This window comes from Falco naumanni, chromosome 2 (genome assembly GCF_017639655.2).
Source record: "Falco naumanni isolate bFalNau1 chromosome 2, bFalNau1.pat, whole genome shotgun sequence".
NCBI lineage: Eukaryota > Metazoa > Chordata > Aves > Falconiformes > Falconidae > Falco > Falco naumanni.
The window spans coordinates 68,072,164-68,088,606 of record NC_054055.1 but is presented as its reverse complement, the minus strand read 5'-3'; the positions used below and the strand labels follow the sequence as shown (position 1 = coordinate 68,088,606).

Here is a 16,443-nt window from a genome sequence, read left to right as displayed (position 1 = left end):
TTCCCCTATTCCCTTTGTTCTATGCTATACTTTGAATAATACAGCATTTTAGCTTTAATAAGAAATAAAAATTCCCAATAGAGATTCCCCACCCCACCTGATCCCTCCAAGTTATGAAATACAATTAGCCAATGCACTAGACAGTACCTTACAATCAAGGAAGGTATACTAATGCCTAACCTAAATTAAAATAAGGTAGCCTGGGTATTGGCAACAGATTGCCCAGGTAACAGAAGTCCCAGTCTTAACTAATTGTATTTGCTGCATTTCTGTGACTGCACTGTAAACAAACCTAAAGATACCTATCACCCACAGGAAATACATATTCAACACAACAGCAAAATAGGGACTAGTACAGCAAAGCTAAACAGTTACACCATTTTCATGAGCATAGACTCCATTAAACCCCAGGATTTCTTAATTTAACAATTATTCCTAGCACAAGAGTGCAGAGAGAGATAAGAGAACTAAAGCTGTAACAGATTTTGAGACCAGCTTCTGCATATCAGAGTTGCCAAATTCACTGCATGAGATAAAGGTGCAGAGGCTGGAGATAGTACAGGGAAAAAAAAGGCTTTTTTGTTAAATCATAATAAAAACAAACCAATCAAAACTAGACTAATTTTCACAAGGAGAAGCCAATATTCAACAAACCTCAACCTGCAAGTCTTTCATTATACAACTATTGTAAATATAAAAACATATTTGTTTTCTATGTAACATGAATCTCAGTTAGCCAGAACTACTTAAAAAACCCCCTACAGATAAGCGAATGCCAAAAAAAAAGTAAACAGAAGATCAAGTTAGAAATAGTGATGCTTAAGAAAGAAAAAGAACAAATCCCCCCCCCAAGGTCATCCAAGAAATGTATCCAAAAGGTTATGTAAGAATTAGAATAGCAGGATGAAAGAAAAGTAATTACTTCTTTATGTTACAAAGGGAAAGTTTGTTTTTTTAAAGCATATTCAGCACTGAAACCTGAAGCAACCTGGAAAAGTCATATTCTGACAAAAGACAGTACCACGTGGCATAAGGCTGTCTTGCCCTATAACAGAACAGTATTGGTCAAATGGCATACTCAAACAACCCTTTTTATTTTTTTTCTCAGGTGTTTTACAATTAACAAGCAGTAGCAAATGACAGCAATACGAAGTAAAGCTTTATTTTGTCAACATATTATTGTCACCCCTCTGTTGGGTTTAACTTTCACAGTATCTGTGACATAATGAACTTTCTTCTCCAGTTTTAAATTAATTCTCCTGTCAAAAACAGAGTAGAAGCATCCTTGACTTTCAAATTAAAAAAAAAAATATTTTCATTTGACAAAGCAAGCACACAATCCTTTGCTTCCTGACCTCTATCCAGTACAAAAAAAAAAAAGCAGAGTGGTTAGGGTGACAGTGTGTATAAGTGGCTTGATTTATCCATGTAGAATGTACCCAATTACTTTTCAACAACCTTTTAAGAAATGAAAAAAAAATGAAAGTAGTTAAAAGGCTTCAAAATGCAAGCCTCTCCTCCACACTGAAGCATTACATCCTTTTTTTAAGATAAGCATGTGTTCTGAAAATAAAGCTTTAAAAATACTGGCAACAGTGGCAAGGTAAAATATTGAACCTACTTTCTTTCAGAATCCTTAGTCAAGTGTGCTTGCAACATATAGTCACATTTTTCTAGATTAACTGTTGTTTCTAGGTCTACTGGACAAGCTCATAGCTCCTATGACAGCATATTAGCTCATCTCTAAGAGGCATAAAAGTTAACCCCATACTACATCTTTGCATTATTGCCCCGACACAAGAAACCCTGCAAAATAATTTGATTAGATTTTATTCACTGCTTAAGCTTACCGTGTCGATAGTGACCAAAATAAGGAGACATTCTTTCGAGTCAAACGTCATCAGGCAGAACAGCTATCAGCATAAACACAGGATCAGCTAGCTTCTAAGGCAACCTGCACGACTCCATCACCCCAAGTTTTACTGTCTTAGCAAAGTAATGATATTTGACAGTTAGTATGCTCAAGCAGATGCCACAAAATATTTCTACTTCCTCCATGTTGCATGCTGTCTTCGGTCTACAGTTGTTTAGAGTAGTAGAGAAGACCAGCTGCCCACAAGATGTCAAAACAGCCCAGAAAGCTAGAGAGATACAGTTTTGGCAGATACGCAATATCAGTGAAGATTTATTCTCACATTAAAAGTGTAGAGAAATACAATTTAACGTAGCAGATTTGCTGCTATTTGTTCTCCAATCAGCAGAAACTGGTATTTCCACTATCAGCACTAGTGCAGCATCAAAAGAAAGCTTTTCACAGAAGGCAGCGTACAGTAGTACTCAAAGACAGCCTGACACAGTGAGTGCTGGAGGAAGCAAGCTCCCAGCACAGGCTTGATTCAAAGCCCTGCCTGCTCTGCTAATGCAACTGAAACTTTTAGGATGGTCTGCAACATGGAGATAAGTTAGTTGTTTTGTGTGATGGACTGTGACACGGAATAATTTCTCCTTACTTTGGTCCCCGTTGACTCTGTAAGTTTAAGCAGTGAATAAACTTTAATTACGTTATTTTGCAGGATTTCTTGTGTCAGGGTAATAATGCAAAGATGTAGCATGGGGGAAAGTCTAATTGGTCTGTTGAACTTTGATATGTCTCCTACATATAAGCCCTGAATATGAATAAAATATATGACTGCCTCAAGTTATGCCTCTGAATGTAAGCATCCCCTTCCCACAGCACAGTACTGTCATGAAAACAAGGAAAAGGAGCAGACTGGAAGCTGACAAAAACATCAGAGTAGCCACTGACTGCTGCTTGTAGGCAGCAGGTAATTCAAGCACAGTGGCTCAGAAAAATGAGCAACGCAATTGACAGTTATTGCAACCAACTCAGTTTAATTCTGACCTGCATTTTATGCTATTCCTTTCTATCCATTCCTTTACAACCCTTTCCAAATCTAGTTTGCAGCAGGCTGTGGTGGAATTTTTGAAGAGTGAAAACAACACTTAAAAAGTGTTGCGGACCACCAGTAATTTACTGCCCAATCATAGTCTGTCAAAGCAGAAATGAACACTTCCCTTCCTCCCTCTCCATTCACTTTGTTTTTGCTGTTTTCTAAATGCCTGCTGAATTTTCAACACACAGGATCTTCTACGGGAGCAGTTCCTTTAACAGCACGCGGCAATTCAGATGAACAGGGCCAAAACCTCCCTTTCCTTTTGCTGCATCAGGATACAGCTAGGCCTTTGAGTATCCAAGTGATCATATAATTGTTAGTGGGAAACAAACACAAACAAAATACAAACCCCTAAAGGTTCCTTATAAGCTTCAAGTTTGTTTATTTTTAAACAAAAAGCTAAGTGTAATGGACAGTGCTTAGAAAAAAAGAAAGAAAGAAAGAAAAAAGAGAAGGCACTCTTCTTTTCCTCCTCCTAGTCCTTCTTCTTCCTTTTGTTCTCCAGCTCGTAATTGCTTTAAATGAAACTAAGATAAGGAGCTGGGGGGAAAAAAAAGTACCTGGCTCTGGTTGGCCTCAACGTACTTCTTCCCATAGGTGCAAAGGCAAAAATAAATCCTTATAATGAAAAGGGTCAGCAAGGGCAGAACCAGCAGAGAGATGGAAGACGGGGCATTTGCCAAATGTCTGATGCCCATCTTCTAGATCAAAGGGGTAGGCAGCCAGGCAGTTCCAGGACCTTTCCCTCTTGCCCAGGAAGGAATCTTAAGAGTATTGAGCCTCAGACCAATTAAAAACATCACTAGTATTCCAAAACATTTAGAGAATGTTGGATATTTCAGAAGGGTAGAGAGACAAGTTTCTACCCAAAACTGGTCAAGTTTGCGTCATCAAGCTAAGGATATTGAGACAAATACAATTATTTCTCCTTCCACCTTCCCTCTTTTAACTGCTATGTCTAACACCACATAATTTTTAGTGTCATCATTTCAGCAGGCCAGCCAGAAATGCCAGACAAAGCCATCCACCTAGTCTAGCTGACAACCCTGTGTGCTCTAGCACAAATTTTGCAGTTATTTAAGAGGCAGCAAGCAGCAGGCAACAAACTCTCCTCCAGCCAGAACTGTGGAAAGCTGTCCTAGCTACAGCTTTGCAGGGGATTAACTGTCTGGGACAGCATCTACTGAAGGACAGGAACGAACAAATGCATCTTGTAATTGACCTCCACACCCCTTCCTTTTTTATGGGGTAAAGAAAAAGAAGTTTTACAACATTTAATTGTGCCCACTAAGAAATCTTGAGCTAGCTTTGCAATTAAGCCGTAATACATTTAATTGAAAATAACTCTGAAAGGCTGTGCAAAGCTTTACGTAGACAGGTAAGGACCATAGAAGAACAGATGATAACAATAAACTTCAGCAAGTTTTGTACATAACTCACATCAGGGGCTAGAACTCTGTATGCCACTGAACACTGCAGCAAAAAGTCTTTTACAAAGCACAGGATGGTAGACTAGTTATAAAACAAAGAAATACATCTTTCATGTTACAATTTTGCTGAAAAAAGCCAAACATTAAATTAATTTCAAAATAGCACAAACGTAGAAGCTGGCATAAACATTCAAGCCATCAGGTACACAGTGACAAATACAGAAATCCACGATCGTTGCAAAGTTCTAGCAACATACTACAGTATCAACAGCAACTAAAATTTGTCAGCTGTACTCTTTTCTATGTGAAAAGCTCAAAAAGCCTGTATAATTTAGTATGCATGGAATCTGTAATACCTAAATCCAGACCCAAGCGTTCGGTCTTGTGTTTTCCTTAATGCTCTACAAGTATGATCAATACAATCACTTACTTTAACAAAATATTGCAATAAAACTACCTTCCTTGCTATCATCAATCTTTATTTTCCAGCCATGTGTTCTGTGTGCTTTTTAAGTGGATAGTAAGGGTAGAATCTACAACCTTTCCTATGACAGGAAATTACATTCCTTCCTTCATCTTCAATTTCTGCCTTCAACATGTGTCGCAGTACCAGAAAGGACTGAACGGGTCACTATGTCCACTAAACATCTGCATCCATCACTGTACTTGCCAATCAGGAAGTACAAGCAGTAAAGCTTTGATCAGAAGCGTACAAACAAGTTTCTCCAGCTTATACACAAGGACTTTTCTTGTAAACAGCAGCTATGTCAATTCCATTACTGTAGGTCAGGCCAGAGAAGCTGACACAATGAAGTGAGACATTTTTATTGCACTGAACTAAGAAGGACTACAAATACAAATCCACTTTCCTGATGTTAAAAATGTTGCCTGTAACTCAAGGCAAACTAAAATAACCTTATAAAGGTTTACCATATTGCTTGTAATATGGAGCAGTTTTGTGGAGTTTCACCAGAGTGGCACCATTGCACTTCGCTCTGGACAAACAAGATCAAGTTAAGTATATGTTATCTCCCGCCTTGCCATGATTTTCCCTAATCATACAGTTTAGAACCATCGAGTTGGATGTATTAAGTATCTGGCAGAGGGAATGAAGACTAGAGGGAGAAAAATCTGGGATGGAAGTTCTGAAGCAAAAAAAAAAGCAATGTATTGAAGGCACTCACATAAAAAAAATTAGAAGCTGTATGTGTTTTAAATTACCAGTGAAATGACTTGGAGACTAAAAAATTCTGGGATACTGTAGAACAGTGTTTAGTAAGATGTTATCATCTTGATTTCTGGAAGGCTGTTATTTACAAGGCAGCTATAGCCTATTCTTTCGGCCAATTTTGTGAAACTGTTCATTTTAGCCTTAAAGTCAACTCAGACCCACAAGCCAGCAAAGTCCTTAAGAAAAGAAGCATTTTTAGTCCCAGTCAAGCCAATAAAGCTATTAAATTTCTATAAATGTTATTTTACATACCTATGTGCCTGTTACTAACAACTTTGTATCTTCTGAAAACTCTGAAAGCTAATCTCCTTGTCACTATGTATGCAATGTGCCTACAGCACTTTTCTCAACTTGCAAAATGTGTTTTTATTCTATCATTTTGAAAGCTTTTTGATGAAAGTCAGAAGAGCCCAAACTGCCTCTGCATTTGCAACAGTCACTGAAACAGAGCCAACATTATAATATATGTTTTGCCAGAAACCAGACTGCTGCTATTATGAATTAAAATTTTTGAAGTATCGTACTGTTATTTTTACCAAGAGCTCCTGTATTTAAGCAGTGAGATGTAGAAGTTTTGTTGATGGTCTCCAACTCCACAATTGTGCTCCTTTGGTTCAAAACCAAAGTGGGCAGTGCAATCTAATTAAGTTGGAAAGAAAAAGAAAAAATTTCAAAGTGAAGCCTTATGACTAAAAGCATAGCAACTCTTGAGGACTACTGTGAACATCTTTCAAGGGAAAAGGATCTTTAAGCTACATCATTTTTTGATACAATGATGAAGTATTCAAACCATTTGTGACTAGGGAAATGAGATCAGTTCAACTGAGTTAACAGTTTCCACTGTTGATTGGAAATCTGTGGCACTTTCAGGCCTGGTTTTGTTTCAAATTTGTGAAGAGTGGAAAGAAAAAACCCTCACAACCAACCAAAAAGAAACCAAAGGCCTACACATGTTCATGTGAACTGTGAAAGAGTTTGGCTGCGGAGGACGTCTTTCAGACACAAGAGATGGCTGGGGGTAAATGGAATGTGCATGTATCACCTTATAAAAGACTGTTTTAAGGCTTCCAAAGATTGGTAAGTAGGAAGGAGAAACACCAACGGGAGAAGTATAGGGGCTGTGCAGACCTGTCTGATATTTTCTTCCAGGTTTATTCAGCTGCTGTGGACAAGGAGGTTTGTATATCTAACACCAGTTGATAACCAAGCCTCAAGACTGAAGACTGAGAGGTATTCCTTCCTTTTTAGAAGTCCAGTTTAAGATCTTAAGACATCACCTTGAAACTGGCTTTATTTTTCAGGGTGTGATTTTTTTTAGGAGGTTGGTGGGGCATACAGTTTGGGACTGTTCTAGGGCTTTTTTTCAGGGTGCTGCTGCTTTTTCAGGGTTTTGGTGGGTTTGTTGTTTTTTTTTTTTTTAATGTGTGTTTGTCTGTCCGCCACCCCCCCTCCCCGCTCAATATTTCAGGCATAACAGTACTTCACAGTAGAAATACAGACACGGACTTCGGTGGCTCAACATTATTTTAAAATATTTTTTCTTTTTATTACAAACACACAGTCAACTCTAATGCAAAGGTGGGTATAAACAAGACAAGACTAATCCTCAAGTCACTATATAAATTAAGTACATTACTTCTCGCCAACAGCTGTTTATTCTAAAATTTCATTTGGTAGTTTTTAATGCAATTCTATTACTGTGAAGTGCAGTAAATCACAGTAACACCAGATCAAGCATTCATTCTCATTTCTTCTCCAACTAATATCTGTGTCTTTTTACACTACAGTTTGCAGGAACAGGAGACAGTACTTCAAGTAACCATCTTAGGGAGCTTGTGATCTTAAAGAACGTAGAGAGTGAAAGGCAGCAAATAAGCAAAGGTGGACAGGTGGATTTCTACACTTTTTTTTTTTTTGCTTTTAAGAGAAAAGAATAGTAAGATTCTGTCCTTTACACACCACGCTTCTGAAAAGAAAATTTTCTTCCTGTACCAAAAAGCTTCCATTTATTAGTAGATTAAACCTCAGCATCAGGTGTTAGGAATTTTAAAGATATTTTCATTTCAGCCTAAGTACTTAAAAAACACAGAACTCAACTACAACAGAAAAAAGTGTTAATACAACTATTATGCAAAGTTTTGAAAACTTTCTTCTCAGACTCTCCCCCCCGCCTTTTTTTTTTTTTTTTAACTGTCTTCTGTCTTTCAAGTTCCCTCAACTACGTTCATTCCATTGAAGAATTCAGGGCCTTTGCTTTTGTTCTTGAAAAAGTCTAAGTGAAAGCTATGTTCTTGTGTGTTGCTCTACTCACATTTTCCCCAAATGCTAAAGCAAAGGGAATTCTAGTGAAAGAGAAGAAATTCAGCACTACAGTTAACTATAGTTACCACAGGGCTAAGAAATAAGACGTGTGTTTAGATTATTTATTACTGTCTGGCCAATCTAGATCAAGATCCAAGAATGCTCAGTGCCACTTCATACCATGGATCAAAGATAATGACTCAGACAACGCAGACTGTGCATAGGCATCACTGTGAAGCTAAAAAAAAAAAAAGCATCAAGAGATTTAGTGAAAGCTATACATCTTGAGACTAAACTCACTTTCCATATCAGAAGTGCAAACACTGTGTTCTTTTTAGATCAGAAATGAGGTCTCTTTCAGAAATAAAGCACTGATTACTCTCTCCGGAATTTAAGTGTCAAACAACCTTATATGACCTTGTTTAAATAGGACAGCAAATAAACAGGAATTCTTTAGACACAAACCTTCTTTTGTCATGACTTCACAACTTTCAACTTTATTTACAAGTAAAAAGGAGAAACTGGGACTAAGAAAAGAAGTATTGATACATATGCCAACTTGTTACTCTGTTAAAATAACTATCCACATTCCTTCACCTTCCCCCCCCCCCCCCCCCCCCCCCCCCCCCCCGCCCCTTTTCCCATGTTGGGCTATAAACTCTGCTATGAAATGAAATTTTATCATATTCTTACACTAGTATATACAAGTTAATTTTATTCTAACATTCAGCCATGCCAGCTTCAACGTACGCTGTTAGAGGATAAGACGACATTCAGTAAATTACTCCCTGAACAACATGTTAGAATTTGTTATCACTACAAAATGGGCAATTGGTGTCTTAATTACATAGAACATGGGAGATGTAGCCAAAGAATCTCAGAATTTCCATTCATTAGTGCCTAGTAACTGGGCAACACTATTAGCAACGATGATAATTCTCTGAGAAGGTCTCAAGTGTAATCAGTCAGAAAGAAGGTAACACAGGGGAAAGATTAGGAAAGCTGACAAACTGAATTGGCTGAAGCATAAGCTACCAGCACCTGAAGCCAATTAATAAGACCATAGTCCCCTTATCCCGTCAGTGGAAGCAAAAGTTTGAAGTAAAATAACAGGCAGTAACTACATCAGTGCATTGTCAGAGCAGAGGAGGAGCATGTATTTGAAGGACTGTTTTCAATGGTATTGTCAGAAATTCAACACAAGCAAATGCAATTGCTAGAAATTTTCCCTGTGAAAATCCATCCATTAGAATTCAGGAAGAACAAAAAAAAACAACCCACAACCTCAGATTCATTTTTTTGTTTTAAGAAATGAAACCACTACCTTGCTACAAAATTTTAAAGCGATACAGCAAACCCACCAGAACTACAGTATAACCTGAGTAACGTTTTCATCGATTCACTATGTGCTCATATACTCCGAAAGACGTCTATAAATGCTTATCTCAACTACAGCTATGTTAATGCTGTCTTGCAATTTGCCATAATAGTTTGAGGTTTATGACAGCTTAGATATTGAGTTACTTCTTCAAAGCAGAACGGTTTTTTGTTTCTTTGTTTAGGGTTTTATTTTGGTTTTTCTGTGGAAAACTGGGGAAATTCAGTTCTGCTTTTTCCTATTCTACAGGCTGTGGAATCACTAAGGAAAGTGAGATGACTTGCCCTCTGAAAGAGCTTAAGTCTTCTCTCAACTGATGATACACAGCTGCAGGATGCATGTCATCTAGTAACTGCAACCCAGAATTAAACTTCTCAGTTCATGACATCTCTAGCCCACAGAGACTCTGTGTGCAAGCCTGTGCACGCACACAGGGATGTGGGACAATGGATGGGACAGATAAGACTGACCCATTGCAATCCTGCCTTCTCACAAAACCAGTCCCATTAGCAAGTTTTGAAGATTTCCTTCCTCCTATCCACTCAGAAAGGAAGAACTGATTTCAAAGATGAAAGCACTCTGAACCTCCCACTGCAATGGTCCCAGGAAATAGGCTAATAATAAACAAAGCATACAGGCATTAGGTAGCTCATCCAGAAGTCAGTGCATAAGTTTCACTTCTTTACAGACAGACATACTTACAAGGGTTAAGCACAACAAAGTGCAGATACCAAAGCAGAGAGTACTCACCTTCAATGTACAGGGGTTCAACGACATCGTGATTTATCAGTTCGAAGTTCTCATGACCAATCCAGTGTTCCACATTTCTTTTCCTGCCCGTAAAGAAGTTGTCCACAACTGTAACCTCATGGCCATCCATCATTAGTTTGTCAGTAAGATGAGAACCCACAAACCCTGCTCCTCCAGTTATCTGCGTTAGGACAGTTGGTATAAATTTCTTTTTCTTTTTACAGAAACACCAGACAAAGTCTACAAACATGAAGACAGAAGAACAGTAGCTTTCAGATCTTTGCTTACTCCAGGGGAAATAACTCCATTTCCATGCTTAATTTTTTTTCTTCCAATATTTACAGCATTTAAAATTTCAAGAGACATGCTTGACATGTTTCATCAATGTCAGGCTAGAGGTTCAGCTAACCATTCGCATCAACAAAACATTCAGATTACAATATTTTCCTTTTTTCCTTCAAATTGGATTGTGCCCTTTTATGCAACAGCAAGGCCTAAAAAGACCCAAAAAGGTAAGAGGAAAATTCTCTGCAATTTCTATTTCTCAGAAAAAAAGATGACAGAATGCCAGGTTATTTTTGTGTAAGATTAATAATATCAGACATGTCAAATCCAGCTTTTGTCTGGTTTAAATGGAAGGCATATGCTGGACGTTTTAAGTACTACAAATTCTTTCAACCTTCAGAGAAGGAAAGAAGGAAGGAAGGCTATTCTTCGAAGACCTCTCATTTGAAATATCTGCTAAAACCAGATCTATTCCTTTTGCATTTTAATGCATCTGTAGCCCACATCATTCTGGTCTGAACTGGTCTGGCAGTTGGATTGTTGTAGGTCCCTTCCAACTGAAAACATTCTATTCTATACCATTAGCTCCAACATCCAGCATTTACCTGTCTTGGAACTTTATGATTTTTTTACTAAAAAAAACAAGCAGAAATAAAGTATTTAACACCTTGTACTCTTGTTCCACTGCAGATGTAGAAGCAATAGTTTACTTTTTCCCTTTCTGCACATCAGTCTTTAAGAGAAAAAACAAAACAAAAACACTCTGTATTGAAGCAGTCAACACAGCAAGCAGAACTGCAAGTTGTGACACATCCAGACAGATCTACAGAAGCAATTGTTTTCTCTTCATTTCATAAGCTATTTTCAAGAACACACAAAGATATGACAAATGACCACTCTCAAAGAATGAAGGGATGTGTAAAAGCCCTATGTGGCATCAGCTGTATTATATGACTGCATGATCAAATTCACATTTTGAAAGTGATTCAGCTGTTGATCTCCACTCTTCAGCTGCAGCAACACAGAAGGACATGGTGTAACTGTCAAGCAGGAATCTAATGAATGAATGGTGTGCTACAATGGCAAAGTGCTGTGTGGAAAAGGATGTAGATGCTTGAAAGCTCTTTTACTTTGGGCTAGTCAAAGCCTAAACATTTATCTTGTCCACTCCCCCGCCATCTACTACTGAAAAAAAGCCATATTAGCAGAAATTCTTTTTTTTAAAACTAGGAAAGAAGAAAGACAAAGTAGAAAGCTATCAAAAAAACAAAAGGGAAAATTATGATAACTACATCTGTTTTCTTCTGTAAAAACTTGAACGTCCATTTCTATTCTCACACTTGTTTTTCTTATTAAAAATTCAGGGCCACCAGTGTGTCAAAGACATTGTAAGCACTAGTTAATAAAAGAATCATGTAGTTGCTCTGTTTAGTATTCTTCTGGGTTTGTCAGGGCTTCCTTGTAGCAGATTCAATATGTGATTCAGTTCCTTGACAAATCTGAAGGAGAAAGAATTTAGGAGAAGTCTTCCTTGAAAGAAACACATAATCTCAAGGTTATCACCACCCCAGAACAGACAGGAGGGAAGAACAGGTTTCTGGCAGAATGCTACAAACAAGGAAAGAAGAGTAGTAACTAAGGGAGAACAGCTCTCTGCCAGGTGCCACCAACTTAAAAAGAGAAAAATGATATGCATGTAAAACCTACTGCCACAAGCTTCTCTGGACTCAGAAGCAAGCTGCAGCCTTGCTCAACATTCCAAGGGTTTTGCGTTTTTGTGGTGACCGGGACAAAAGGTTTCTGTAGATGACCTGAATCTGTTCCTTCAACTGAGGCCGAAGAAAATCCCCTGCTGCTACTTCTATTTCCAAAATTCCAGAGAACAAACTTGACGCTCACAATACATCTTTGTTGTAGTAAAAGAAAGCATCTCCTTCCCCATCTCTCTTTTGGGAAAAAACATAATGAAACCAAGGACTGCTTACAGCACTCTTCTATGCTATATGCAAGCAAAAAAAAAAAAAAAAAAAGGAAGAAAAAGCACAAACCAATTTTGTCTGAAATGAAGTTTCCAATTACTTTAAATCTCTAAGTTGTTTTTATGATAAATCTACATTAGCTTTATTAACATATCACTTCTACAGGTATTTGATAAAGAACTACTTGGAAAAGGAGCTGAATTTCCCCTGGAAAAGTAAAAAACTGTGTAAACTATGTTTTTTACCATTACTTGAGGCTACATTAAAAAAGAAAAGATGATTTATCACTGAAGCTCTCTGTGTAACCTTTCTCTAATCACTCATAAAAGCAAGGTCAATACACTTCATTTCTAAATATGATTTCCTGCAAATCACAATGACATATTAATCTACAAAATCATATACTGTACATGAATTATTTCCACATCAGAATTGAAGTACCACCACCTGGAGCTTAAATAGGCATTATTTAATAAGACATCATTAATAAAAATACTTAATTACTGAGTAGTGCCAGTATGCTTGGTAACTTAAGCATCTATTATTACTGATAACTTCCTCCCCTAGAGGGACTTAAAAGTTTGTCTAATTGTTATATGAGTTCATTTCTGTTGGCTGCAGATTCAAAACAATGTCTCATATGGAAATTGTATTAGTTTTTTGTTTTATGCTTTCATCAGTCTACTGTATTCAATTCAGAAAAAACCACACACAACAGACTGAACCAATGTCAACACTGTCGTCCATAAGACTAACAGAATTCCTTGCATACAAAAGCCTGTAGCCTAGTCACTTCAGAGAACTGAGCAAAAAATTACGACAACAGGATTAAAACCTGAGTTCTTCTGAATGAAAGAGTATCTAGTCTCAGCTGAAATACCACCCTTACTGGCAATCACCTCCGAATAGATGCAGTATAATAAAAATTAATTGCTAGAACTGTTGTCTGGTCAGGTCAGTGCTGTGGGTATCTCCAGGCTGGAACTGGAGACTGCATTCAGAGAAAAAACTAAAATAATCAGAATACAGAATGGATTCTAGGAAAAGACACAGTATCAACAAAATATGAAGCAAATAATCTACTTGGCTCATGAATTCTTGAGAAATTTCCGAGTGTCATCCAAGGTCTACATGAGTCCTTTATTCACTGACCTCTGCTACTCAGAAGCACACAGATTATAATTTTCTGTAGGATTATGACAGCAGCATCGTAACAGAATGGAACTGCCCACATGGGCAAGAGGCGTGTGAATGTCCACCTGAGTTTGCACTGAACTAGTCCCCAACCATGACAGACAAGAAATGAATGAACAACTCCCTCATCCTTTTGGCCAGCTTTCTCTTCAGTAATTTAAACTCTACAAAACAAGTGGACGCCAAAGAACTATTCAGCTCCAGGTCTACAGAAAACACTTCTATGCCAATGACTTGCCATGTCTGTTGAAGCAATAGATTTCAACAAAATATCCAGTGTCTTTCAGTGGCAAGGTCTAATATTAAGAGCACCCTATCCAATTAACAGCTTGTACTAAATACTTTTTCTGAAAGCACCTTCTCACTTATATGGAAAAAAACATTACACTAAGATAACTTTGCTACCCTTGCACATATGTGCATGTGATTCAGGAATTTTTAGAATTAAGCCTCTCTCTGCTGTTTTGCTTAGCTTATCTTCCGTATTCAATAAGGGAACAGGGAGCCTACAAGTTTATTTCCTTCAGACTGTCATAAAAAAATGACAAAGTAACATTGCAGAAGTAAACTAATTTGACAACACACTATGTTTTGCAATAGCAATGAAAACTATTGTCTAACAACACAGTAAAAATAAAACTACTTTTTGTTTGCACTTTCTCAGTGTTTTTCTTAAATTCTGAAGTCAAAGCAAAAAAGAACACCAGATATATTAGGCACTTTAGCAGGGATCTGACCCAGAGTTTACTCTCTACTACAGAGGCAGAAGTCCATACTCTATATTTACACATCAAGTAGCTATACTTTCTCTGCCTCTTCAGAGCACAGAGACATTGTTTTTCCCTAGGACAAACAGAAACAAGGAAAAATCTAGGATGCAGCTAACTTCAAAAGTGTTTTCAGATAAAACTGTAACGCTGACGTTGCAGCACAATTCACCGAGTTTAAGAATGCCTTGAACAACTATTTGTCCTGACTTAACCTGTTCTCCTCTTGTATCCTAAAATGCCTATGATGCTTCAAAATACCAGAAAAAACAGAGAAGAGATGAACATTCCCTCAGTCTAATTACTGGTCCCTCTTAATAGTGCTGCAGAGAAGCTGCTTTTCTAGCCTTATGATTAGATTTTGTCCAATTTGGATACACAAGCTTTCTGTCAAGATGTGCTTAAAAAGTTTCCCAGTCTTTGCAAGTTTAAGCTATCTGGGAGCACACAAAAAGATCGTTTGGCAATGCAGTCCTGAGATGCCACAAGAAGAGAACAGCGGCTTATCTGGCGAGTTCAAACCTCCAAACCAGAGCCCAAGTCTATTATCCATATGCTGAGTTTGAGAACATCAGCACAAAGTGAAGCACTCTTCTAAACCCTATGCAGCACATACAACACCCAAGGCAATTTACTTTATTCCTGCTCATGTCTTTAATTAATCCTACAAGACTGATTTATATTCCACAGAATTTTTTTTATATTTCCCCAAAATAACCCAAGTAAATACCAACTTACCAGGATTCTTTTACGATCCTTTTCTGATAAAAATTTCACTGGTGGGTACTTCTGGGTGAAACTACAGAACATTTCAAAACAAAGAAGAAAAACTATGTAAGTTTCAGCTTTGCTTCTTCTTTCATGTATCCGTCTTTGCAATATCAAAAACTACACTGACAACCTCCCATTCTAAAAGTTCTGCTACAGGTACCACCTTTTAGACCTTTTTTCTGAAGAAGGATCTGGGCCAACATGAGAAAATGCCTATGCTTTGTAAAAGCACTGTGAGAAATATCAAAATTATCTCTAAAAGGTGCTTTTAAAATATCTGCTTTACTGATTTTATAGAATTAATCACTTCTATCTCTTGAGAGCTGAAGTGGTGCCAAGCATGACATTACAAGAGAATAAAACAATAAAACACAAGCTGCAATTGGACTTTTTTTAAAACTTTAAAAAACAAGCAACCTTTTTCAAAGTTTTGGAAAAGAAAACAAGTTGTGTTGACTTAGCACACTGACTTCAAACACTTCTCCTTAAAGTTTCAATGTGAGGCTTACAACACGAAGTTTTAATTCTCCTTAAAGTTTCACAGTAATCAATGTAAAGTTTACTATCAGAATGTCAAAAACACTCTAAGATACTTCAGATTCTTACCAGAGACCCATACAGTATAAAAACAGATTAATCTAATTTTTTTTCTCAGAAATAGACTGCCATTGCTCTGATGATCTTCAAGCTACTTTCACTTCAATTTTTTTGCACCTTCTTCTTTACAGGAACTTAATAAAAACTAAAACATCCTAAAATAAAGTTATGTGACATATGAATCTTAGGTATTCTCTCAAGCTTTTGATGCTTGGAATCTTATATCATTTAACGAACATGGAATTATATAATTTCTTTCTCCCCCCACCGGCAGGCATTACATAGACAGCAATGAACTCTTCCAAATTCTATTTTATTTCGGTAATGAGCACCGTAGTCTTCACAGTATTTTAATAGCTCCGGTTTTTCTTAACTAAGTATCAGTGTGACACTGGACAGAAATCAAACTATGGTTACTCTTCTCCTCCAGTAAGTCCATAAGCTAGGGATGCAATTGGACATAGCATGCAGGAGCATGCATATATGCCAAGAGTTCACACTGACATTATGTTTCCATCTACTCACAGATAGACTCTGACTGAACTGACCCTACACCTCTGATCTTGAAGCGCTTCCTCTGCTTGTAACCTGCAGTACTGGCTCAACAGGAATTCTTTGGAGGCAAAGCACAGATGCTTCTGTACTTGTGTCAACTTTTCGTCCCAGAGTGAAAGCCATTTTCAGTTTCCTGGATAGGGGAAATACAGCAGCAGAATCTTCCAATGTTACCCATACAGGAAGACTGAAATAAGCTACCTGCACTTGCCTTATTATCACTACGTGGGTCACTAAAAGTAACCCTATTT

The 16,443-nt window shown here is 37.5% G+C and overlaps 1 protein-coding gene across 1 annotated transcript in view; it reads right to left on the bottom strand.

Moving 5' to 3' along the window:
- Nucleotides 1-16,443, bottom strand: part of UXS1 (UDP-glucuronate decarboxylase 1) — a 63,204-nt gene that overhangs the window by 25,395 nt on the left and 21,366 nt on the right. The window contains exons 5-6 of the mRNA XM_040584653.1: nt 15,008-15,068; nt 10,045-10,225 (exon numbers count right to left, since the gene is read on the bottom strand). Coding sequence (XP_040440587.1) covers nt 10,045-10,225; nt 15,008-15,068 — 242 coding nt within the window. The remainder of the gene's footprint in view (nt 1-10,044; nt 10,226-15,007; nt 15,069-16,443) is intronic.